This window comes from Pongo pygmaeus, chromosome 1, assembly GCF_028885625.2.
Source record: "Pongo pygmaeus isolate AG05252 chromosome 1, NHGRI_mPonPyg2-v2.0_pri, whole genome shotgun sequence".
NCBI lineage: Eukaryota > Metazoa > Chordata > Mammalia > Primates > Hominidae > Pongo > Pongo pygmaeus.
Genome location: NC_072373.2, coordinates 109,093,665 through 109,119,598, shown reverse-complemented (window position 1 = coordinate 109,119,598; position 25,934 = coordinate 109,093,665). Strand labels below are relative to the sequence as shown.

The 25,934-nt window shown below is 43.6% G+C and overlaps 2 protein-coding genes across 2 annotated transcripts in view; one reads left to right on the top strand and one right to left on the bottom strand.

The window, feature by feature from the left end:
• Nucleotides 1-25,934, bottom strand: part of LOC129015142 (neuroblastoma breakpoint family member 11-like) — a 2,260,169-nt gene that overhangs the window by 89,713 nt on the left and 2,144,522 nt on the right.
• Nucleotides 744-12,365, top strand: LOC134739476 (myomegalin-like). Its single transcript, XM_063664226.1, has 9 exons — nt 744-850; nt 2,202-2,275; nt 3,882-4,122; nt 6,084-6,200; nt 6,765-6,991; nt 7,923-8,067; nt 9,147-9,281; nt 9,587-9,633; nt 11,314-12,365. The coding sequence occupies exons 4-9, from the start codon at nt 6,119-6,121 to the stop codon at nt 11,353-11,355; spliced, it is 678 nt and encodes a 225-aa protein (XP_063520296.1). The 5' UTR covers nt 744-850; nt 2,202-2,275; nt 3,882-4,122; nt 6,084-6,118; the 3' UTR covers nt 11,356-12,365.

Sequence of the window (25,934 nt, the reverse complement as noted above, 5' to 3'; positions counted from 1 at the left end):
AGGGAGGAACGTCTTTCCCTCCAGGAAAACGACTCCAGGTAAGAGGGGACCCATTGACAGAGAAGGTAGCATTCTTCATTCTTACATTCATTCTTACATTAGAAGAAGGGATATTGGCAAGACAATTGGTGTCCTCTTTTGGAAACCTCAATGTTCCCTCTGCCATTCCTGATTTTTGTGTGTCAGTGGGGTGGGGGGAGGGGCGCTTTGAGCAGAAGAAAGGACTTCTCTGGTAATGCCTTGTCACTCCCAAGTTGAGAGAGTAAAACTCTATTATAGAAGTCTTCACTATATTAGAAACATGAAAAAGAAGGGTTCCCATGCTTCCAATTACATATAGGACATTAGTCTCACCACCACCTAGGAAGCTTCTATACTGGCTGTGATGTTTGGTCCCAGCATAAGCCCTGTAACTGCTTGTCAGAATGCAAAGAGCACTGTAGGAACAGTAAGGAGACTGTGCTGGTGCGTCTGTTCTGCTCTGAACTAATGTAGGTAATGGTGTGTTTTCAAGCAAAGTTACTTGACCTCCCTCAGCCTCCATTTCCACATCTGTAAAATAAGTGATGGTCTTCATGACCCCCTGAGTTGACATCTGGGGCTCAGATGTAACCCTAACCGTAACCCTTTATGACCCCCTGAGTTGACATCTGGCTCTCAGCTTATTGCTCTGGTGTGGCTGAGTGGCTCTGCCATCTCATTGGGCCTTGCCTCTCCCTGGTCAGACTGCAGCACAAGCTGGTTCTCCTGCAGCAACAGTGTGAAGAGAAACAGCAGCTCTTTGAGTCCCTCCAGTCAGAGCTACAAATCTATGAGGCACTTTATGGCAATTCCAAGAAGGGGCTGAAAGGTATGTGTTCTTCTCTCCTCACCCCATGAGCTTTTTGCCCTTGCATAGGATGCTAATGAGCTCTTTCCTTTGGGAGTTGTGGAGATCACGAGAAGCTACAGAGTTCTGTCTCAGAAACCCCCACCCTAGCCTGGGGCTCCTAGTAGGAACTCTCAAACACAAAGCCCAACGGGACAGGTTGGTGGCACAAGCAAGATCCAGCCTGATCATTCCTAATTATTTTAAGAAAATCTAGACATTCCTATCAATGTCTAGATTATAACATTTTTGAAAGCAAAAGAACTGTCCTAATGATATCATCATTTGAAAAGGCCTTTAATATTGTCGGTAATACATACTGACAACCCATTCAGCCCAATGCAGCAGGCAGTCTGCTCCCACCCTGGCCTTTTCCCTAGTGACATCTGGCTCTCAGCTTATTGCCCTTTCATGCAATTTTCATAAATCCTGATTTAGTTTCCCGATTTTCTAAAGAGAAGGTGAACTGGAATTTGAAGAAATACAGGGGCTTACCAGGCTGGGCGAATAGCTTAAGTACAAAGTCATGGTGAGTGTTGAGTCAGTGGGGACCAGCCTGCCCACAGGAGAAAATTAAAAGATATGAAAACAAAAAACCCTTACAGAAATACCACTAACAGGACCTAAATTTGAATCCTGGATTTAAATATTAAGGACATTTATTGAAGACTTTGCTGCCTGCTGAAATAATAATCAAATATTTGAGAATTTGATATATTTCTTCATTCTTCTTTAAATGGAGAAGGGTACTCAAAACATAAAGTTAATAAGTCACAGCAGGCTGGAACAGAGGACTGACATCAATGTCATGAAATTTAACAAAGATAAAAAGCAAAATCCTGAGCTTGATTTAAAATATCAGTGGTAGAAATATAGGATGAGGTTAGAAATATAGGACAGGCAGCCGTTCATGGACTTGAGGGTACAGGGTTTGGTAGAAACATGTTCACACAAGTAAGTCGTAGGCCAGAGGTTGCTAGAAATGCCAGCTCAAACTGATACTACAGTAGTGTAAGTGTGATGTTTGCCTGTGGAGACCATGTCTACAATATTGTTAGATTAAGGGGCACCATCTTTGAAAAGGGCATTGACACACTAGGGAACATAATGGTGTGGACCAGAAATCTCCAACTGGTCAAAGAAACTAAAGAAATGTAGGCTTTCAAAAGATCTTGAGGACATGAGAACTGGCTTCGGATATTTGAAGAAGTGTCAGGTGAAAAAGAACTCATGTATTTTATGTCCCTCCAGAGGGCTAAACAAAGGGTGAAGGGCAATGGAATTTAGATTGGAATTATCATAAATCCTGATTTAGTTTCCTGATTTTCTAAAGAGAAGGTGAACTGGAACTTGAAGAAATACAGGTGGCTCACCAGGCTGGGAGAATAGCTTAAGTACACAGTCATGGTGAGTGTTGGGTCAGTGGGATCAGCCTGACCACAGGAGAAGCTTGGGGTTGGGGGAGTGAGAAGTCAGGATGGTGGAGTAGAGTCACCAAACCTTGAAAGCTCACAGGTCAGGGTGAAAGTTGACATTCTGTATAGTAGATAATGAAACTAAGTGTATTCTTTTTCAAAGAAGATAAGCATATGACAAAAACAGAACTTTAGGATGCTAAGTCTTAGGGGATGTCCTGGAGTTGGGAGACATTAGAATCTGGGAAATCTATTGGATGGGTCTAGTGATATTCTGGCACATTAAGAGATGACAGTCTAATATAAGGTGCTATTGGGAAGATGAAAGGGTATAGATAGATTTTAAAACATCTCTTAAAAAAATAAGCAAAATTTAGTGAGAACTTAGATTGAGAAAGAGAGAGAGGAACATCATAAAACTTTGGGCAAAATTCAAGAGTAGATTATTTACCAAAGTCTGTAAAACTACTTCATCCTGAGCTCCCTTTCCTTTCATGCTTTTCTCCCTGCCTCTTAGGACTCATTCAAAGCTACAACCACTAAAGCTCCATAATCTCTTATCTGTAATTTCAAAATCCAGTAAGATCCCAAATTAAATTTTTCAAATACTCATTTAGTGACAAAATGTAGATGATCTGACAAGAGGATATTCATAAGTCTTTATTTATCTACTTAGAATATTCACATAGCTCATTGCAGAAATAGTTATATGTTTGATTAAGGATTGTGGCTCACATGCAACTGGGTACATGTTATATGTGATATATGCACCCTGTTGCCTTGCTAAAAACTAAAACAAATTTTACCTTTCAAAATACATTTGACCTTAAGGTTTTCAGATAAGGGATTGTAGCCTTGTAGAATATTTCTTAGATCTCTTCATCCCCAGTACAATGAAATAGACTACATGTGGTGAATGGAGGTAAATATACATACATATATATTTTTTATATATATGTATGTGTATATATGTGTGTACATATATATGTACATGTATACACCTATATATAGTATGTATATACACACACAACATATATATACACACTATATATAGGTGTATATATATGTACAAACACACACACATATATATACATACAGAGAGAGAGAGAGAGAAATTGAAAAACTCAGTTATAATCCCTCATCTAAGGTGCCCAACTCACATTCTCACATGCTACCAAAAGGCCTCCTCCTTCTCCTCTTTCATTTTTGAGAGTGAAGACTGTGAAATCTCTTTCTCCCTCATCCCCTACCCTTCTCTAGCTCAGTGCTGACCTTCTACCTTGGAGGATCCTATACTTCAGCCTACAGGACTAAGATTACTATGGAGATGAAATATGGATTCATCCTCATCTGCCAATCAAATGCTCTATAGGTGCATGTGTGTAACTTAAACCTCAGGGAAGTTTCAGACTGGATGTGTGCCAGCTCAGTGCCATCCCCTGGCCACACACAGAAATGGTGACATCTCCATCAGAGATGCGTTGATGAGACTCACATGACAGTGGGGCCCTTGGCAGAAAAGAATGTCACAGAGGAGGGTTCTGACAAGTGCTTGGAAATACTTGGGTCAATGTTACCAGACTCCTCTTCTCTCTTAGCTTACAGCCTGGATGCCTGTCACCAAATCCCTCTGAACAGTGACCTGAGCCACCTGGTGGCAGAGGTACGAGCTCTTGAGAGGGCAGCTGGAGCAGAGCATTCAGGGGAACAATTGTCTGCGACTGCAGCTGCAACAGCAGCTGGATAGCGGTGCTGGCAAAGCCAGCCTCAGCCCCTCCTCTGTTAACCAGAAATTCCCAGCCAGTGCTGACCCTGGAAACAAGCAGCTGCTCCTCCAAGGTAGGAAGGAAAAGGGACTTAGAAAGCCCTTGGCCAGTGGGGAGATCACCAGGATATCTGCGGCAGAAGGTGCAATCTGCCTGGTCCATGCTCCTTATGGTCAGGTTGAAATCAGAGATGCTCTAGTCTAGCAGCCTGAGTGAAAGCGTGGGATTTAGGTCAGACTGGGCTCCAGATTCTGAGTTTACCGCTTAGAGGTCGTTTGATTTGGGCAAGGTGTTTAAAGTCTCAGAGGTTTAAGCCTTAGTTTCCTTATATTTAAGATGAGGATAATAATAATATATACCTTATATGATTTTGAGCATTAAATGAAATCATTTGCAAGTGCTTGGCACACTAAGAATTGCTCAATAATTAGCAGCTGTATATGTTCATATCTTTTTCTTGGATTTGCTTAGTGCTTTAGTTTTAGCCAAGTGTTTTCACATATATAATTTCATCTGAAGTAAAGCAGGTTTTGCTATCTCTGTATTTCACATAAGAAAACTTAGGTCCTGAGATATTAACAGACAAGCGAGGGTTTAGAGAAGTTATAGACAAAGCCAGGATCAGAACCAGATGTTGTGATTTTCAGTCTGTGTTCCTTCCAGCTCATTGTGCCCTGTCTCAGTATTGCCGACCTTCCCAGATTCTCTAGTCCCCCTTTCCCTCACAGGTGGGGAACTCAGTGTGTGGTAAAATGTTCCTGCCCCTAAGGAAACAGGGCTCTGGGGAAGTCCTGGATGGTGGGTGATTTATTTCAGGCGGCCATCATTCGTTTTCTCTACCCCACCCCTTGCCTGCCTTTTCAGATAGGCGTGTTTGACTAGGTCCGCCTTCTCTTTTCAATATCCCCCATCAATCTCACTTCTCCCAGTTTTCATTGAAATGTCAATGGTGTCCCCCTAGTCTCTTAAATCATTCAATTTCTACTTCCTCTGTCCTTTTCTCCTTTTGATACACCATTTAGTACACCATCTCCACTCACCTCCATGGCCATACCTTCAATTGTATTCAAATCAGAACCACTTCTGTTCAGTTTCTCTAAAGCTGAGCTTTCAAACTCTCCTGCCACCTATTTCTGGGTCATGTTAATCTTTATTTTTCTCTGGTTCTTGTAGATGCTCATTTATCCGACAGTAACCTTATTTGCCAAATGAAGGTGACAATAACATGATTATGCTGTTTTCAGCTTACATTAGGTGGATGCCTTGCCCTTCTCTGGGCTGCCCTGATGGTTGTGGTGTTCAGTTATGTCTCCAACTCTTCCTTCTAACCAGGCCTTCCCCTCTCACTGGCTTCCCACACAGCAGCCAAGACAGCCCCGCTGGTGCAGTCCCTGCCCATCTTTCTCTAGCACCCCGAGACCTGAGCCGGAAAGCAGGCACTGGGTCACGCTTGCCTGAGTAGGACCTTTTCTACCTTCTTTGCGATATTTTCCAATTCCTCCACCATAGGGTTGCTTTTTAGTCTCCAGCAAGACAGCGTTAACCCACCAAGCCTTCTGTCTCCATTCTTCTCATACAAGTCAATTTTTTTCAGTATTACCTCATCAGAATGATGACTAGAATGTTGAGTTTAGTCCCCCATGAATCCATTCGTTCCTTGATTCCTTGATTCTAGATTTTAATATATACTATGTATATTTATACATATTACATTTAGTTACAGGGCATCGTATTAGATACCACACACAAATTATACTCAAGACTCGGTTTATAAAAATACACCTAATAATTTTTCAAACTAGAGGTTACTTTCTCGTGGAACACCCCTCAATTAAAGGAATATCTTTTTGTTCTGAAGAATGGAAACATTCTGAACTCAGTGACTCATGGGCTTTTGCTTGTTGGGGTATGGATAATTCTGTAAGAGGAGAGTCCTGCCACCTTAGGTCTCAGTGGGGACGGCTAGGTGTGCATGTGCTTCACGTGCAGGGTGTTCCAGGGCTCCTGAAAACTGTGGTTGCCTTTACTCCCTAGATTCAGCTGTGTCCCCTCCAGTCCGGGATGTTGGTATGAATTCCCCAGCTCTGGTCCTCCCCAGCTCTGCTTCCTCTACTCCTGGCTCAGAAATGGCCATAATCAACAGAACAAATGGTAAATATGGCAACTAAAGGGCCCAGGGACTGATGATGGAAAGTGGTTAATGCAAACAACCTTTCGTCGTCTCTAAACATATTATCTGTATTTAGAGAGTTTTCTCTGCATGCCCCAAGGCCTTTAGCCCTACTCCCTGCACCTCTGTGGCTGCCTTTCTTGCCATTGTTCATCCTCCTGTAGTTTTCCTACTGCTGTTTTTGCTTCGTTGCGCCATAATCTCTCTATTCTTGAAAATGCTGTCTGTATCCAGCTTGATTTCCTTGTCTGTGTCTTCTCTACCCAGAAACTTATTATTTGTGATTCATCCTATTTCATTTGCCAATAAGGAAAAAATTGTCTCCTGGCAAATTTATCATTAAGAGATAATGTAAGAAAGATTATAAAAATATAGAAGCCAGAAGATCTCTATGGACTTTGCCCCACCCTTGTACATTCCAAGGCTTCCTTTCTTGTTCCCAGCCTCGTCCTTTTCTTGTTCCCTACCTCTTCTGAGTTGGAGCAAACTGAGGATATCATTATGAATAACAGAAGATTCTGTTGTGTTGTCATTTTCTTTTTCAGGATTGGGTTTGGATACTTCTCCAGTAATGAAGACCCCTCCCAAGCTGGAGGGGGATGCTACTGATGGCTCCTTTGCCAATAAGCATGGCCGCCATGTCATTGGCCACACTGATGACTACAGTGCCCTAAGACAGCAGATTGCGGAGGGCAAGCTGCTGGTCAAAAAGATAGTGTCTCTTGTGAGATCAGCATGCAGCTTCCCTGGCCTTGAAGCCCAAGGCACAGAGGTAATCACACCTGCAGCTTTAGGTGCACTCTTTCCTTGTGCCCTTTCTTCCTTTGATGTTAACTCCTTCTCCCACCATTTTTGTTTTTTTCATGCTTTGCATCTCTCCACAGCTGAGGCTTCCTCTTCCATGTATAGCAGCCAGGCCCTTTCTTCTCCATCTCCTATTTTCACTGTGAGTTCTGCTCTGTTCCAGATATAGCTGACTGGGTATTTCCCCTCAGCCCCACAGAAACACGTGGCATTGCCTAGCAGCCTTTGGTAGCTTATTATCTACCACAGTCATGCAGGCACATGACCATCTGTGGGCAGAGTCGACTCAATGGGATGGACAGAAATCGAAGGATTTGCAGGTGTATGGCCCCCACATGTGGAAGGGGTGAGAAGTCTGGCAGCCAAGGCATTTCCTTGTGCAGACTGCATAGGGGAGAGAAGACAGTCAGCAAAGCTTCTGAGAGCACCTTGCCAGTGAGAGAGACCAGGAACCTGTGGCTGTGCTGTCTGAGCTGCTGGAGACCCATGGATGCATAGGGACAGCCCTTCCTCCATGGAGCCCCCACATTGGAGGGCAAGACACACACCTAAGTAGATAAGCACAGTAAGGGGCTACAGGCACAGTATGAGAAATCATCCCCTGTGCTGTGAGAGCACCAATGCAAATGTGGTCATTTATCTCAGGCAAGGAAGGTAACAGGTTCATAGAGGACATAGCAAGGGGGGTGAGTTTTGAAAGCCTTGTGGGTTCTTCAGGTGGAGGAAGGCATTCCCAGTAAAGGGAGCAGCACCTTAGTTCTGAGAGCTGCAAATGGTTGTGCGAGGGCTTCACAGGTTCAAGCAGGCCCATGTTCTGCGCCTCACTCACAAAGGAAGCTTGGGCCCACGCAGGGGGAAGAAAGTAATCTCTCTGCTCCTGTGGTGTTACCTTTCCCCAGGTGCTAGGCAGCAAAGGCATTCATGAGCTTCAGAGCAGCACCAGTGCCCTGCACCATGCCCTAGAGGAGTCGGCTTCCCTCCTCAGCATGTTCTGGAGAGGGGCCCTGCCAAGCACCCACATCCCTGTGCTGCCTGGCAAAGTGGAAAGATGCCAGTGTCCTTTCTTGGTTGAAACCCAGTTCTCCTGCCCTCCAATACTGTTCTGTCTCCTCAATGTCACAGCTTTTCCAGAAAATCAGGAGCCACATAGTGAGTTGGGATAGACAGGAATTTAGAGGAGTGTCCCTGGAGGGACATCTCTGACCCTTGGTGGCTGCTTTCATTGCAGCTCTAAATACATCCCATTCCCCGCCAGCCCCCTGGCCCCTGGATAAGAAATCAAAGAAGAGGAAGGGGTGTGGAGAAGGCGGAGACATCATAACCCTGGCAATCCATAAATGTTCAGTTTCTTTACCTCTCTGAAGTTTGACTGAGCTGAAATTCAGTTAAAGCTTCAGCACCCATCTCCCACCCCTCAGGTCCCACGGTCAAATGATCACAGAACACCCCATGAGACTGAGCCTTTTTAGCGACTGCCTGGAATCCCAGCATATCACTTAAGCTGGCATCTCTGGACCAGACCTGGGGAAAGTCAGCCACCCCTCAGGATCTGCTCAGAGCTCAGGCTAACTCTGATTGGCAGACCCTTGAGTAGGCAGGTTTCAGGATCCCCTCCCCAGGGATTCTAGCTCCAGGTCAATGTCACCAATACCTTTTGGATCCAACTATGCTAATTCCAGGGAGAGGGTGTTTTGCCATCTTTATCTTGGCACAAATATTTACAAACTTGCAAACTTGCCTAAGTCCAGATATCCCCAGCATAACATTTCTGAACTCTCAATCTTACCTGTGAAGGGAGAGTGACAGAACTGATATCAGGACTAAAGCAAGGTCCTCTTCAGAGCTGGGAGTTTGATACCAGCCTGAAGCGAGGTTCTCTTAAGCTACAGGTGTGTGGGCCTGTGCTAGTCTGCGTGGGGAATTCCAGAGTCTCAATATTCCTGCCTAATGGCCTCATCCTAAACTGTCCTCAGCTGGAGGTATCCGAGGCTGTGAAGGAGGAAATCCAGTTCAGGAGGGTTGAGAAGATTGTAGAATCCTTCTTTGAACTGGAAGGAGCCACAAAGCACAGAGTGCTTTAGGCCTTCTGCCTGTTCAGTAAGAGTCTGTTCCTCTTATCCAGGGAGAATCAACAGAAAGGGAACTTCTGGAACTGAGAACCAAAGTATCCAAACAGGAGCGGCTCCTTCAGAGCACAGCTGAGCATCTGAAGAATGCCAACCAGCAGGAGAGCATGGAGCAGTTCATCATCAGCCAGAGTACATTCCCTAGAGGGAATGGGGGAAGAAACGGGCAGTCTTCCCGATGCCCCACTTGTGCTTCAGATGAGAAGTGACCAGGGGGGCTTGGAGATGTTGGGAGTGGAGACTGATTTGATGTCCCCAAACTTCCTGTGCCACGAGCAATTGTGGATGCAGAGGGAGAGGAGGACAGGGGGTGGATAGAAGGAGACTCCAAGCTGAATAGCCAGAAAGAAATAAATGCTTTAGAATTCTCACGCTAAGCAAGTAGGGTTAATTTCTGCTGGTGATTTCTACTCTGTGGTGCTCTTTTGTTGTTTCAGTAACCAGAACACACGATGTTTTAAAGAAGGCAAGGACTAACTTAGAGGTAAGGAAACTACTGCACCAGTCAGAGGCACCAAGCCTGTCCCCAACCCATCATCATCTGTTAGCAGATCTTGTAGGCGACCCTTGGCCTGCTTTGGTCTTCCAGGAGAAGATTTGGGATCCACTTGCAAGATCACAGGTCCTCAGTGAGCTTCCTGCTAGTTTCTGTTCCCATCACCCTCCCACCCCATCAGCTCCTGCGCCTGTATCTTGGTTCACTCTCACATTGTCATCATCTCTCCTTTTTACTCCAAGTTTTCTTCTTTGATGCAAAGTCAGGAGACTGGAGAAATGCAATTCAGCTGACTCTTGAAGTCGTTAGACATTCGGGAGTCTGCCTCTGAATGAGCTTTTGATAGAGGGATCTTGAGGCCAGTTATGTGTTCTACTCTTCATGAAAAAGTAAAAGCAATTTGCAACCTAATAAACTGATTTAACTGCACACTCCTGGGTTAAGAACAGCAATTTGATTTTGATATATCTTTAAGTAACATGACAAAAGAAATCTGTTGTGTCTCATTGGTCTAAAAGAGAATTTGCTAATAAATAACAACTGAACCTTGGGGGGTGGCGGCGGAATGTTACATATGTACCAGACATTATCTACATAAAACACTAAGTGTTAATCATTCCCTAGGAAGTGCATTGAAGAAAAACTTGAGGTATCTGAATGGTTTAAAAATCAGAAACTAAACCTTTTAACGTGGACTTCAAAGCTTTGCCATAAGCAATTGAGCATATTCCTAGAAATGTTTCTAAACTGTAACCTGAGAGAATGTTGATCTCCATAGTGTGAAAATGACTTGAGCTAGTTTAACTTGCTCTTTTTTTATTTTTTCACTAATTCCCTTTTGTTTTTCTCTGATAATTCTTCTCTTTCCTGAGCCTGTTTGGAGCAGCTTTTTTTACAGGATTTTTTTTTACAGGATTGCCTCTGTAAAGCCTTATTCCTGTCCCAGAAAAGTAACCCAAAAAGTCTCTAGTATCCACTAAAAGGTAACCCAAAAGTCTCTAGTATCCACTGGCTTTCTCCAGTGTGGAAGATTTCCCCTCCACCTCCCATAGATCACTGGAAAGGACTTGAGGCCTTGGTTCTAATCCCTGGCTTATCACTAACTGCTGTGTGGCTTTGGCTTGTCCCTTAGTCTCTGTGAGACTGCTGCACCCTCATGTGTCAAAGATGGAACTGGACTTAGTTGAGCTCTCAGGTCCCTATGGACTTGGCCCCTCCACACCCTCATTATGGCGACTGGACATAAACTTAACAGAGGACTTCCCTGCAGAATGTCCTCTTCTTCCTACAACAGGCTGTTTCTATATGTACGTGTTTCATGCTAAGCACTTCTTTCTTGGGTGGAGATGGCAAAGGCCTCTTTCTGCTGAGACAAAGTGATTTGGAGAGTCACCTGGCCCCTGAAGAGGGAGTGGTAGGATCCAGCCACCCAGTGTGCAGTGAATTGGAGCAGGGATCTCAGCACACAGGGAGGTGGGGAGGCTCCCCCTAACCTCGGGCACCTGTTGCTCCTCCAGACTGCAGCGCATGCTCTTAGCTCATCCTCTTAACTGGCTCTCACCGTGCTCCTGGCTTTGGTCACCATGTAGCTCTCACTCCAGCTTCAGGTAGCCATCAGTAGGGCCTGGCAATCTACACTGATTTGGTTTGTTTTATGTTTGTCTGCAGGTGAAATCCCTAAGGGCTCTGCCGTGTACTCCAGCCTTGTGAGCCTTGCCTTCCAGGAACCACGCAAGAAGCACAGCCACCAGAAGTCCTTAAAACAGCAGGAAAGGTGGGCCTGTCCCCCTTTCGTGCAGCTACCTATCTGCTGAGGAGCATGTGGGCCTCATTCCTCCAAGTCCACTGGAGGGTCCAGAAGAGGGAGTCAGAGATGTATCCTGGTGGAGCTGGGAGAAAGGCAGAAAGCCTTTCTGACAGCTATGGAATACCATTAGCCAAGGTCCACTTGGCCCAGCACTAAGCAAAAGATGCGTAGTTTGCATAGAAGGTTTTGTGATACTGCCTCTCAACAGCCCCAGCAGCTTGGGAACTAGCAACAGCACATTTCTTGCCTCATCAGCTGTCCTGAGATGGAAAACTCAGTGGATATAGGACCCTGATTCCAATGAATGGGACATGTGGTCCCAATGCTGGAGCTCCTCTGGCAGGTTCTAAAAGCACACTACTGAGCAGTGGTGCCCTGCCGGACACTGCTGGCGGGGGCTCAGTGAGCACTACTCACAGATCCACACCTGACCCTATTGGGTCGAGTCAGGCTGGGCTTTGGTCTGCACTGTAGCACCTGTGTTCTTTGAATTCACATCATGAATGTGGCGACTTCCCAGATACCATCTCAGGCTTAACCTAGCACATCCAGTTTCTTTTCTTCTATGATATCCAAATTGGACTGACCTCACTTCAAAGATGCTATCCCATTTTGTCATCCTATCTTACCTCCGGGAAATTGGGGACTGATGGCCAGACAAACTCTGTTGAAATTCTTGCAAAGAGCAAACCTGTGCTTATTTTTAAGTGGAATGGGAGAGGCCCCCAGCCTAGGAAAGCCTAGTCTGTGTCTTCACAGTGCTGACAGAATGTGTTCATGTGTATAAATGTATGATATAGATTTATATATGTTGCTATCACCATATATTGAAGGCCAACATAACTGGTGGACAGGGTGGGTGACAAAATGAAAGTTTTTTTGGTGATTATTAAAGAAAATGTGTATAAAGAAATAATTAGTTTTTCTTTCACTGCTTTATTTCCCATTTCTGCACCAATCCCTTGACAGTATAAAGAACTGGAAAGAGAAAATGGGAAAGACAAACTGTGTTTAAGAAGTGCATAGTCTAATGCTTGAACTCTAACTTTAAAAGATTAAGGTTTTCCTTCTTTGTCATTTTGTAAGAATCCCCAGTCTGAAAATATGAAAGAATGGTTCTTAAACTTGGTGTGCCTGAGAAGCAGCTGTGGAGATTATAGGAACTACCTCCTGGTCTCCAATCCCAGGAGATTTAGTTGGTGTGAGCCCTAGAATCTGCATTTTTTAAATATAAGCACCCCAGGTGATTCCATTACATGTGGGCTGCAGATCACTGTTTAAAAAAACAGTGTTCTATAACATTGAATCAAAACTAAACTACATTTAAGAACTTTGAATCAAAAAGTATGTCATTCCATAAACATTGATATAAAAATTTTAAAACATTCCTTGGGAAAAGTTCTTAGCTACATGCTTTTGATCCCCAAGATTAAAATAAAGCTTTCACTTCACAATTATGTACTAGAAAGATTTAAAAAATAAAAACAGGTAGAAGGTGGAGTAAGATGGTAGAATAGAATTCTCTAGCAATGGTCTCCCTGAAGGAACATCAAATTGAACAACTATCTATGTAAGAAAATGCTTTCACAAGGGCTAATCAGGTGAGAGATCATAGCACCTGGTTTTAACATGCTAACAAGAAAAGATGCATTGAAGAAGGGAGGAAGGACAGTCTTGCACTTCCTATAACACCTCTCCCCCAACCACAGGAAATGCATCTCCAAGAGAGAATCTGATGGCTTGGGGACAAGGGGGAAAGTGTGGGACTTTATATTGAAACGTAGTACCAGTCTTGCCATAGTGACACATAGCACTGGGGAGAAACCCACAGCACTTGATTCCAGGCTGGTGCCCACAAAAGAAGCATTTAGACCCACCCTGGGCCACAAGGGAAGCAGCTGCCCCAGCAGGAAGAACCCACCTAAGTTCTGGCTGGCTTTATCACTGGAAATTTCTTGGGCTTCAAATAAATTTCAGTGGCAGGCAGGCTATAGTGACCACAGTCCTTGGGCAAGCCCTGATGCTGCATAGGTCTGGAAGACCCTGGACTTGAGGTGTGAGCCAGTATGACGGCAGCTATGGGAATGCCTGTATCACCCCTCCCCACACTCCAGGCAGTGCAGCCTGAAGAGAGGTTCCTTTTGCTTGGGGGAAAGAAAGGGAAGTAAGCTAGGGGCTTTACCTGGGAATGCAGAGAACAATCTCCGATCTTCCCCAAGTCCACAGGGCTGGGGACCTGGGAATCTGTAAGAATTGCAGCGTACCTGGGCCTAGGGTACCCTGTAATACAAAAATGGCTGCAGTGATCACTGACTTAGGGAACTCGTCAGCCCGCTTTGAATTCCTGGAAGGTCCTCTGAAGGACAGGTACAAACAAGACCTGACTGCAAAGGCTGGAATAAATACCTTATCCTTCAATGCCTAGATATTGCCAAACATCGACAGTATCAATAACATTGAAGTCAATATGGCCTCAACAAATGGACCAAGTAAGGCACCCAGTGACAAACCGTGGAGAGATGGAGATGTGTAACCTCAGGGAATTCAGAATAGCTATTTTTAGAAAGCTCAATGAACTTCAAGAAAACACAGAGAAACAATTCAGAAATATATCAGAAATTTAACAAGGATACTGAAGTAAGAGAAAAAAATCAAACAAATCCTGGAGCTGGAAAATGCATTAGTGAGTCTCAGTAGAATTGATCAAGCAGAAGACAAAATCAGAAGCCGTCATCTGAGGATAATGTGTGGTCATGACCCCTTTGGCCAGGACAGTTTTTGTGTCTTCTTTTTTTCTTTTCCTCCAGCGTCTGTTTTTCTCTGACACTCAGCTTTCCTGAAAACTGTTTAGTGTTTCTAATTCATCTAAATTTTCCGGTTGTATTTTTCTTTCTCATCTGCTGCAGTTTTCATCTTTAAACTAGCTAGATCTGTAGATGGAAGAAACAATGAGGTACCTCCAAAATTGAGTTAGATCAATGTAACCAACAGAAAATGATGAGATTAGATAAACACAAGTGACCTGAGCCAATGGAATATAACTTAACAATTAAAAAACTCAATGATATCTATAATGCAGACATTATGACAGGGAATGTTGTTATGATATTACAATTGTTCATCTCTCTAAGATCTCTCACATCAGAAGGTCAATTTTCTCCAGTTTTTTTTCATAATTGCTTCAGCCTAAGGCACTAAATTCTAGGACAACTCTATATTTTTCTTGAATTACAGATTACTTGTATTCCTTTAAATATTTTTTAGAAATTTACTTATCCAATAGTCAAAGAGGATTCTTCTTTACATTTTTATTAATTCTGTTGACCTAATTTTACTGTGTTTAGTCAGGTCCTATACCTATTCTGGGATGGATGAGATTCTCAGTTTTATAGATAAGTAATAGACAGGGAAAATAACAACAACTAGACAGAGAATAACCTGGAGTCTGCGGAAGGTTTCAGAGACATGAGAAGAAAACAATGTAGACCAAAAGTAAAAGAATGGCATAATTTCAAAAAATCTTTGCTTAAAAATTTATTTAAAATCTGTTTTGTACTCTCAAAAAAAAGGGTTAAAGAAAACATGGACTCTATAAAACAATACATGAAACACAAGATAATAAGGTACTAGATTGAATTGTAAAAGGAGCTGGCAGAGTTAGCAAACAATGCCACAGCAGAATTTAAGAATAAAGAGCAGAATTAGCAATACATAATACCAAATCAATTTTGTAAAGAATCAATATCAGAAATTCTCCCAAATGCCAAAAGAAAGGACAAAGAGATAAAAATTATCCAAGAAGAAATAACAGATATGGAGGAAAGACAATAAAAATCCAACACATAGATATCAATGCTCCTGAAGAAAAGTCAGGACAAGTGAACCATAAGCTCTAAAGATACAATAGAAGGAAATTTTCTTGAGCTAATGAAAGAGCTGAAATTGCAAATTGGAAGGGACTCATCATGCACCAGGGAAAAAATCTAGATAAATTTTGATTTGCAAGTATAAAGACATAATTCTATAATTTAGAAATGTAATGGAACAACCCCTGCAATGTTTTTTGTACCACTGTTTAACAACTATGTTTTCACATTCTTGTCTGCTTGTGAACATAGAGTAGGGTCATACCTCTCTCAATATGAGGTGAGGCTTCCTTGAAGATAATAGATATTTCAAATGTCAACTGCTGAAAAGAGAAAGATTCTAAGATGAGAAAAGAGAATTTGGAAGGTGGGCCTTAAACAGGAACAAGAGGGAATTCCTTTCTCTGAGCCTCATTCTCTTGAGCCTGCAATCCAAAGAGTCATAATATGCTCACTAGTGCTTCCAAAAAAAGAAGGGAAAATGGCATCTGCCATATGGAGGCAAGCTAGGAACTAAGTTGGGGAGTTAATGAGTTAATACAAGTCAAGATCTTAAAACAGTACCTGGCACATAATAAGCACTCCACAAATATTAGCTATCATCACCTTCATAATTATTATATGTGATATGATTACTGTAATTTAGCATAGCCTTATTATTATTATTATTATTGAGACAGTCTTGCTCTGTCACCCATGCTGGAGTCCAGTGGCACAATCTCGGCTCACTGCAACCTCCACCTCCCGAGTTCAAGCAATTCTCCTGCCTCAGCCTCCAGAGTAGCTGATACTACAGGCGCATGCCACCACGCCTGGCTAATTTTTGTATTTTTAGTAGAGACGGGGTTTCACCATGTTGGCCAGGCTGGTCTCGGACTCCTGACCTCGTGATCCACCCACCTCGGCCTCCCAAAGTGCTAGGGTTACAGGCAGGAGCTACCACGCCCGGCCTAGTCTTATTGGAGGAAAGACAATAAAAATGCACCTTAGACTCAGCTTTGATAGAGATTTAAGAAAAGGGTTTATATGGTCTGGAGGGTAAAGGAGAGAGATTCCTCCTCTCCCTCAGAGGCCACTGTTGGTCACAGGGATGAGTAATAGCTCAAAAGGAAAAGGGAAGCTGGAGTGAGCATAAGGAACCAAAAACTCTCAGTTTCAGCCAACCCTCTCAATGTGGCGCTTGTCCTTCCAGTGCCAACTGTGGATGAAAAGAGTGTTTATCAAGTTACTTACAAAGGAAAAAAAAATCAGGCTGGCATCATACTTCTGCATAACACATTAAATTTCAGAAAAGAAGAGATTATCCACAGAATATTGCGGATGAAAAACTTCAGCTGAAAACTCCACAACAAGCCAAATTTCATTCATGTGTGAAGCCAATTGAAAGGCACTCTCAATTATGCAAAAGCTCAAAATACCTGCAAACCCTTCTTTAAAGAAAAATTTAGCCCGCCCGCCGGCCTGCCTGCCTTGCTTGCCTTGCCTGCCTTGCCTGCCTTGCTTGCCTTTCTTGCCTTTCTTTCGACGGTCTCTTTCTTTCGACGGTCTCCCTCTGTTGCCGAGGCTGGACTGTACTGCTGTGATCTCGGCTCGCTGCAACCTCCCTGCCTCGGGCTCCCGTGATTCTCCTGCCTCGGCCTGCCCAGTGCCTGGGATTGCAGGCACGCGCCACCACGCCTGACTGGTTTGTGTATTTTTGGTGGAGACGGGGTTTTGCCATGTTGGCAGGGCTGGTCTCCAGCTCCTGACCTCGAGTGATCTGCCCTCCTTGGCCTCCCGAGGTGCTGGGATTGCAGACGGAGTCTCGCTCACTCAGTGCTCAATGTTGCCCAGGCTGGAGTGTGGTGGCGTGATCTCGGCTCACTACAACCTCCACCTCCCAGCCGCCTGCCTTGGCCTCCCAAAGTGCTAAGATTACAGCCTCTGCCCGGCTGCCACCCCATCTTGGAAGTGAGGAGCGTCTCTGCCTGGCCGCCCATCGTCTAGAATGTGAGGAGCACCTCTGCCCCGCCGCCCCGTCTGGGAGGTGAGGAGCGCCTCCGCCCGGCCGCCACCCCGTCTAGGAAGTGAGGAGCGCCTCTGCCCGGCCACTACCCCGTCTGGGATGTGAGGAGCGTTTCTGCCTGGCCGCCCCGTCTGGGAAGTGAGGAGCGCCTCTGCCCAGCTGCCACTCCATCTGGGAGGTGAGGAGCGTCTCTGCCCGGCCGCCCCGTCTGGGAGGTGAGGAGCGTCTCTGCCCGGCCGCCCCGTCTGGGAAGTGAGGAGCGCCTCCGCCCGGCCACCCATCGTCTGGGAAGTGAGGAGCGCCTCTGCCCGGCAGTCCCGTCTGGGAAGTTTGGAGCGCCTCTGCCTGGCCGCCCCGTCTGGGAAGTGAGGATCGCCTCTGCCTGGCAGCCGCCCCGTCTGGGAAGTGAGGAGCGCCTCTGCCCGGCCACCCATCGTCTGGGATGTGAGGAGCACCTCTGCCCGGCCGCCCGGTCTGGGAAGTGAGGAGCACCTCTGCCTGCCCGCTGTGCAATCTTCCAAGTGTGAAGTGACAGCCTTTCTGCAGGTGTACCCAACAGCTCCAAAGAGACAGCGACCATCCAGAACAGGCCATGATGACGATGGCGGTTTTGTCGAAAAGAAAAGGGGGAAAATGTGGGGAAAAGAAAGAGAGATCAGATTGTTACTGTGTCTATTTAGAAAGAAGTAGACATAGGAGACTCCATTTTGTTCTGTACTAAGAAAAATTCTTCTGCCTTGGGATGCTGTTAATCTATAACCTTACCCCCAACCCCCTGCTCTCTGAAACATGTGCTGTGTCAACTCAGGGTTAAATAGATTAAGGGCGGTGCAAGATGTGCTTTGTTAAACAGATGCTTGAAGGCAGCATGCTCGTTAAGAGTCATCACCACTTCCTGATCTCAAGTACCCAGGGACACAAACACTGTGGAAGGCCGCAGGGACCTCTGCTTACATCCCCCTCTCCAAGAAACACCCAAGAATGATCAATAAATACTAAAAAAAAAAAAAAAAAGAAAAATTTATTTCATAACCCACTCAAGCCAAAAGAGAAATATTTTTTTTTTTGGTTGTTGTTTTGTTTTGTTTTGTTTTTTGTTTTTTGAGATGGAGTTTCACTCTTGTTGCCCAGGCTGGAGTGCAATGGTGCGATCTTGGCTTATTCAACCACCACCTCCCAGGTTCAACCAGTTCTCATGCCTCAGCCTCACGAGTAGCTGGGATTAGAGGCGTGCCACCATGCCTGGCTAATTTTTGTATTATTAGTAGAGACAGGGTTTCACATGTTGGCCAGGCTGGTCTTGAACTCCTGACCTCGGGTGAGCCACCCGCCTCAGCCTCCCAAACTGCTGGGATTACAGGCATTAGCCACCGCGTCCGCCCAAGAGAAATATTTTTTAAAAGAATTCAAGGCCAGGCATAGTGGCTTATACCTGTAATCCCAACATTTTGAGAGGCAGAGGTGGGAAGACCGCTTGAGCCCAGGAGTTTGAGACTAGCCTGGGCACATTGTGAAACCCTGTCTCTACAAAAATTTAAAAATTAGCCAGGCATGATGGCGCACGCCTATAGTCCCAGCTACTTGAGAAGCTGAGGTGGGAGGATCACTTGAGCCCTGGAACTATAGTGAGCTGTGATCATGCCACTGCACTCCAGCCTGAACAACAAAGTGAGATGCTGTCTCAGAAAAAAAAAAAAAAAAAAAGAAATAAAGAAGGCAAAGTATGAAAGAGGCTGATGATGAATACTGAAGACATTTAAGCATAAAATGAATTAAATGTAACTATTTTAAGTATAGTTACAAAACAGAATACAAATATAAATAATCCTTAACAAAAATATATTTTTAAAGTAAAGTTTAAAATCCCAGATAACACCAACATAAACTTCGGTACTGTGTGGGGTGAAGGGACTAACAAAGAAGGAGAAATGTGAGAGAGTAGAAGTGTCCTGGTATTCTCAACGTACAAAGATACTATTTTATTCTCTATGTTAGTAATAAGAAAAATATAAAGTTGTGTGTTATTTTAAAACAAAATGCATGCCTTCCAGATTACTAGGAAACAAAACAAGAAACAAGGACTACACAGTCCATATAGCAAAAAGAAGAAAAAACAGAAAAAAGGCAAAAATAAAGACCAAACACAGAAAACACAAGAGCAGAATCATTAAACCAAACCAAAATATTGGTCTTTATTAATATAAAATATAATATGCAACAAAGACATATTATGAATCATTTTGCACTGAAAAATAAGGCACTGGACTGTATGAAGCTCTCAGAAAAAATGGAGATATGGACAGAAAAATAGTAGCAATAAAAGACTTCAGTCCTTGACGAATTGATAGAAGACAAAAATAGAGAGGACCTGAATGTAATTTACAAGTCTGATTTAATGGATATGTAATGAAACGTTAAACAAAATATTTCCTATGTCTTGGAGTTTCAGTAAGGCTACATAACCAAGGACAATAAATGCTCAATGTCTACACTTTCTAAAAAGTGGTACAAAGCACAATCTAGAATTCCTTAAAAAAAAAAAAGTGCCCCCAAATGGTCTTGCAACTCCTAGCTCACAATCCACCTCTGGGTTATTTAAGAGAAAGATAAGGATTAACTGACAGGAGCAGTCTTTGAAGACAGTTGTCAGACTAAAAGAAAGAGCTGTGGTGTTTCTCATCCCCTTCTCTGATTCCCCTCCAAGTGAGGGGCTCAAGGAAAACCTCTGAGACTTTCTGGAAAGCACTTGCTGGGAGGGAGGCCTGACCTCTTTCTCACTAGTCATTAGAAGCCTATTAGTCTGCAGAGGTTCACAGGCTCACCTCTGGCTGCCACAGTAGCCAAGCTTGCAGGAGCTTGATGTGTGTCCTCAGAATTTGCTGAGACATAGACACGGTGACCTTCCCTTGCCCAGGGAAAATTGTAGGCTTGAATAAGTGTTTCTTGTGGGCCAAATTCTTCATCATCATATTATTTTATTATAGTAAACACCACCAAAAAAAAAAAAAATCCAAAAGGTAGATTGGTTAAGTTACAAATGACATAACCATATGATGGAATGTTATTGAGTCAATAAAAATGTTATAAAGCATTTGGCATGAGAAAATATTCATAATATACATTTTTTTGAGACAGGGTCTCACTCTGTTGCCCAGGCTGGAATGCGGTGGTACAATCACAGATTCTTACAGCCTCAACCTCCTAGGCTCAAGCAATCCTCCCACTTCAGCCTCCAGAGTAGCTGGGATTACAGGTGCGCACCACCATGCCTGGCTAATTTTTTTTTTTTTTTTTTTTTTTTTTTTTTGGTAGAGACAGTATCTCCCAATGTAACCCAGGTTGGTCTCAAACTCCTGGGCTCAAGTGATCCTCTCACCTCGGACTCCCAAAGTGCTGAGATTACAAGTTTTAGCCACCATGCCTGGCCTATAAAATATATTTCTTTTTTTTTTTTTTTGAGACAAAGTCTTACTGTCACCCAGGCTGGAGTGCAGTGGCACAATCTCAGCTCACTGCAACCTCCGCCTCCCAGGTTCAAGTGATTCTCCTGCCTCAGCTTCCCAAGTAGGTGGGATTACAGGCATGTGCCACCATGCCCAGCTAATTTTTGTATTTTTAGTAGAGACGGGGTTTCACCATGTTGGCCAGGCTGGTCTCTAACTCCTGACCTGAAGTGATCCGCCCATCTCGGCCTCCCAAAGTGCTGGGACTACAGGCGTGAGCCACCATGCCCAGCCCCATAAAATATTTCTAAAATGAAATATAAAGAAAACTATATAACAACATAGTATGCTCATTGTCTTAGTTCATGCTATTATAACAAGATACCGTACATTATGTGGCTTAAACAACAAAGTTTTTAAAATTTTTTAGTCTTAAGTTTTGTGGGCGCATAGTAGGTGTATATATTTAACAACCATTTATTTCTCACAGTTCCAGATGCCAGAAGTCCAAGATCAGGGTGCCAGCATGGTCACTTCTTGGTGAGGGCCCTCCTTCTGGTTCACAGACAGCTGCCTTCTCACCATATACTCACCTGTCAGAAAGAGAGCGTGCTGGTCCTTCATGTCCTTGGAAGGGCACAAATCCCATCATGGGGCTTCACTCTCATGACCTCATCTAAACCTAATCAGCTCCCAAAGGCCCAAATACTATCACATCAGGAACCAGGGCTTCAACATATGCATTTTAGGGGTACACAAACAGGATCCATTTTTTCAATATTGGATCACGAGGAGTCCATAGCACTGGTGCATTGGTGTGGGTATGCATCACGTTAACCAAGAATAAGAATGAATATCCTGGACTTTGGAAATATGCCAGTGTTGTACTCCTCTGCAACTGTCTTAACGTTATGGTGGCAAATCTCAATCCAGTGGTAAAGATGGGGGCTTCTTTAAAATAAGCAAATGTCCCTGCTGGTAGTTATCCCAAGAAGAGGTCAGTCCTGGAGCAAGAAGTGGTGGGGCAGTAGGGAGAGCTTTCTGCTCTGCCTGAGCACAGACGGCAGGGGACCAGAAGTTTGGAACAGTTCATACAATACGAATATGAACATCCTTTACTTTGAACTTCACGTAATATATTCCATTTTAAATTTAATCTCTACATCTTCTTCCCCTTTATTCACAAAATATATGGATCAAATTCATTCTGCATGATAATTATATTAACAGAGAATCCCAAAATTAGTTTTAATAAATGGAAAAAGTTGGTGTTATATATTTCAAATAATGCCTCTGAATCTTTCCAAATTTGAGAGCTCTACAATCATCAGTCTTTTCACTATAATTTGAATAACTGACAACCAAAACTTTTAAATATACATTTATAAATACTAATAAATAAATATACATTGAAACTAATTAACAATGAAGGAAAACTGAATGTAAACTCATAATAATAATAATAATGGGTAAAAATTGTTGCATACTTACTATAAAGTGCTTATTTTCCTGAGGGCTTTATGTATATTACTTAATCTTCATAATAACCTTATGAGATAAGGTACTATTACTATCTCTATTTTTTAGATGAGGAAACTTAAGTACAGAGAGTTTAGTAACCTGCATAAAACCACACGACTATTTAATCTTCTTTATTCCTCAGGAACACGGCTTCAAGAACAACCAAGCACTTGATACAGAGTTAACTCTAACTCATATGAACCAATCAAGGCCCTGGACAGGGCGGTGCATACCAGGTCAGCACCAAGGTCGATATATCCAAAATGAGATTGTATAAGAGGAAAGGACTGGAATGCACCTCCAAGAAGGTCTGGAAAAGTGAGAACCAACTAGGGAAGAGGTTCAAAGTAGACTCAAGGAAGATGAAGGGGAATTCTTGAGCCAAAGCGCAAGTGGTTGGAAAAGATCTTTAGGCTTCCTGAGGCTATAGAGTGAGCATATCTAGAGAAAGGGTGCGGGAGTGGAAAAAAGCAAAGAGCAAAGCTAGCACCACTCTGGCCCTCAGTCCCCTTTCTTTAGGCAAATCGGAGCTGGCATTTTCCTAGTGTGAAGGCGCTAACTCATTCTAGGAAAGTTTTGAGATGGGGAGCAGAGTCTCACAACCAGTCCCCAGTCAGTATGCATAAGAATCTCCTGGGAGGCTGTTACAAATGCAGATTCTTTCTTTAAAAAAATTGAACTCACAAAAGCAGAGAGTAGAGTGGTGATTACCAGGGGCTGGGGGGGATAGTCGGGTAGGGTTGGAGAGATGTTGGTCAAAGGATACAAAATTTCAGTTAGATAAGAGGAGCAAGTTCAAGAGATCTATTGTACAATATGGTGACTGTAACTAATAACAATGTATTGCATTTTTGAAAATCTCTGAGAGTAGATTTTAAGTATTCTCACCAGAAAAATAAATAAGTATCTGAAGTAATACATATGCTAATTACCTTGATTTAGCCATTCCACAATGTATACATATTTCAAGATATCATTTTAAGCATGATAAATATATATAATTTTTACTTATTATGAGATAAGATACTATTAATTGACTCCTAGATTCCTCCTGGGAGTCACTTTCAGAAATCCCAAGTCCACTGGTCTACATTAGGGCTTATGAATCTACATTTTAAATAAGCTCCCCAAGTCATTAGAGAACCACACTTTGAGAAAACTGCACCTATATATTTTCTAGGTATCAAGTATATATACTGCCCATGGGACCATTGGGAAATAAACACTTTTCCTCTGAATACTTGGGGTTTCCTGTCCAGCTTACACTGGTGACTTAGTGGGGCACACAGGGGAGTTCAGAGACTCAGTGAACCTGGCACAGTGGGCAAAACTACAAGATAGGATGTCTATCCACGAAGGGAGACAGCTGGAGTAGGATGCCACAGAATTGGTGATATCATATGTTTCAAAAGATCCCAGACTTACAACTGCATGTGAATCTACAACTATGTCACAATCAGTAAAAAGTTTCAAAAGAAAATCCCTAACAGAGATCATCCAGCCACTGGCATGGGCAGGTGCTATGTATGTGCATGGAGAAGAGGTACTAGGGTGTTTCCCAGGGATCTAGTGTTAGTGTCAACTCCTGGGCCCAGTCCTTTGCATTAATTTGGAGGAAGGGGGTGAAGTAGTTAGCTGTCAGTATGTGGATGGTGCTGGAAAGTGTGAGAGTACTGTAGGTATGAACACTACAGTTGCTATGAAAAAGGACAGTAAAGTGGTGTGAGCAAACACTCATCCAAAGGACACAGACTGATCATCTTGTTAGTCGATGCTTTATAGCACATCTATGGGACGGGCTGTCAATCTCTGGATGAGTGGCAAACGATGGCTACTAGTTATGAACATGATATATTTTGAAAAGCTCCCTTGGAAAAAGCAGAAACTGGGGACTCAGAGCCCAGATGGTGTGACTGTCCATGGAGGCAGAACCAAAAGGTCTCACTATTCTAAGACGATGGCAGCAGCTAGAGTGGATCGGGAGAATATTACCAGCAGTACAGATGGGAGGACAAGCCATTTTAGCGTCAGAGTCCACCACCAGCAGTAGAGACTTGCTTTGAAAGAAGAGTCAATTGGATACTAAATGCAGTGCGAAGGTTTCTAAAGACATCCCTCAATCAAAATCAGGGAATAAAGCAGTCCCTTGAATCACCTAGGCCTGTCCTTTACCTGGACACAAGTGGTACAGTAGGGAGAATTCTGAATAGTGTCACCCAAAGCTTTGCATAGGCTTTAGGCCAGCAGGCATTGCACACCTTTCTCTGCTATTCCTCGTTACTGATATTCTGATCCCCACTGTGCACCCCAGTAAGCCACCAAGGTAAACTGCTTGCCTTGATAGTCTCTTTCAGCACTCTGCACTCTACACACTCTTGAATGTCAGTTAGGTGCTGTTACGTGGGAATCTACCTGCTTCCCTAATAGATATAGCCTGGACACAAAGTTCTCTGGTTTATGACACTCCCATAGTACAGCTGCCTCCACAGCTCCTTGAAATTCTGGATCAGGGATTGGACATCTGACAGGTACTTTTGACTGCTTGGTATCCCAGAGTTCAATTCAACAAAAGGAAGGCATGTTCCCTTGTGTGTAATGAATCTGCAGGTCACTTATTCAAACTATAGTAGTCTGAACTCAGATGCTGGATGTCAGGTCCCCTCAGGATTGTCTTCCTGCGTCTTGACTGCAGCCACTCCTACACAGGGTGATTTCCTGGGCTGAAGCCAGTTTGCAGGACTATGAGACTATATAGACTACAAAGCCTAGCTAGGCCCCAGGTCGGCAGCAGAGTAAGCCCCACAGCAATGCGTTAAGCCTTCATGAAATGAGTGTTGAATGAATGAGGTAGTTATTCAGTGTATATTTGATCCACTGCAACAGGTGGGAAGGGGGCAGAGGGAGCTACTTCCTAAAATAACCCTTCTTCAGACTCTTAAAGAACTGATCCTTGTTTTGAATTAAAATCTATCTTCATTTAACTTCCAGTCCTTTGCCCTACAGATAATTCGTAGCGCCACATCAGTTCTACCCATTCTTTCACATGAAGACAGATGTCATGTTCTGAGTCATCTTTCTTCGCCTCCTTCCAGCAGCCTTTATCTGGTGGCTCACATTTGAGTGAGCTCCAATATGTCTCTGTATAATCTGTCTCTTTTTTTTCTTTCTTTTTTTTGAGATAGAGTTTCGCTCTCGTTGCCCAGGCTGGAGTGCAATGGCGCGATCTCGGCTCAGCGCAACCTCCCCTCCCGGGTTCAAGCGATTCTCCTGCCTCAGCCTCCCTAGTAGCTGGGATTACAGGCATGCTCCACCACGCCCGGCTAATTTTGTATTTTTAGTAGAGACAGGGTTTCTCCATGTTTGTCAGGCTGGTTTCGAATTTGCGACCTCAGGTGATCCGCCCGCCTTGGCCTCCCCAGGTGCTGGGATTACAGGCGTGAGCCGGACCGGCCTGTAAAATCTCTTAAAAGTGTGGTACACGGAGTGCAGTACTCCACCTGTGGCCTGACTGATATGCAGTACAATATTATCACTAAATTGCTACAGACGGTGTGCTTTTCACTGTTGTCACAGAAATGTATTTGGTTAGTTATATTTGTTAATATCTCATCTGACTTTCCAGTCTTCCCTCACTTTGTACAGTCATA

What these genes read in the sequence shown, in the direction of transcription:
- LOC134739476 (XM_063664226.1), top strand. Translation starts at nt 6,119, where the DNA reads ATGAATTCCCCAGCTCTGGTCCTCCCCAGCTCTGCTTCCTCTACTCCT. An exon ending in CATAATCAACAGAACAAATG is followed by an intron (nt 6,201 to 6,764) that starts GTAAATATGGCA and finishes TTTCTTTTTCAG; the next exon opens with GATTGGGTTTGGATACTTCT. An exon ending in AGGCAAGGACTAACTTAGAG is followed by an intron (nt 9,634 to 11,313) that starts GTAAGGAAACTA and finishes GTTTGTCTGCAG; the next exon opens with GTGAAATCCCTAAGGGCTCT.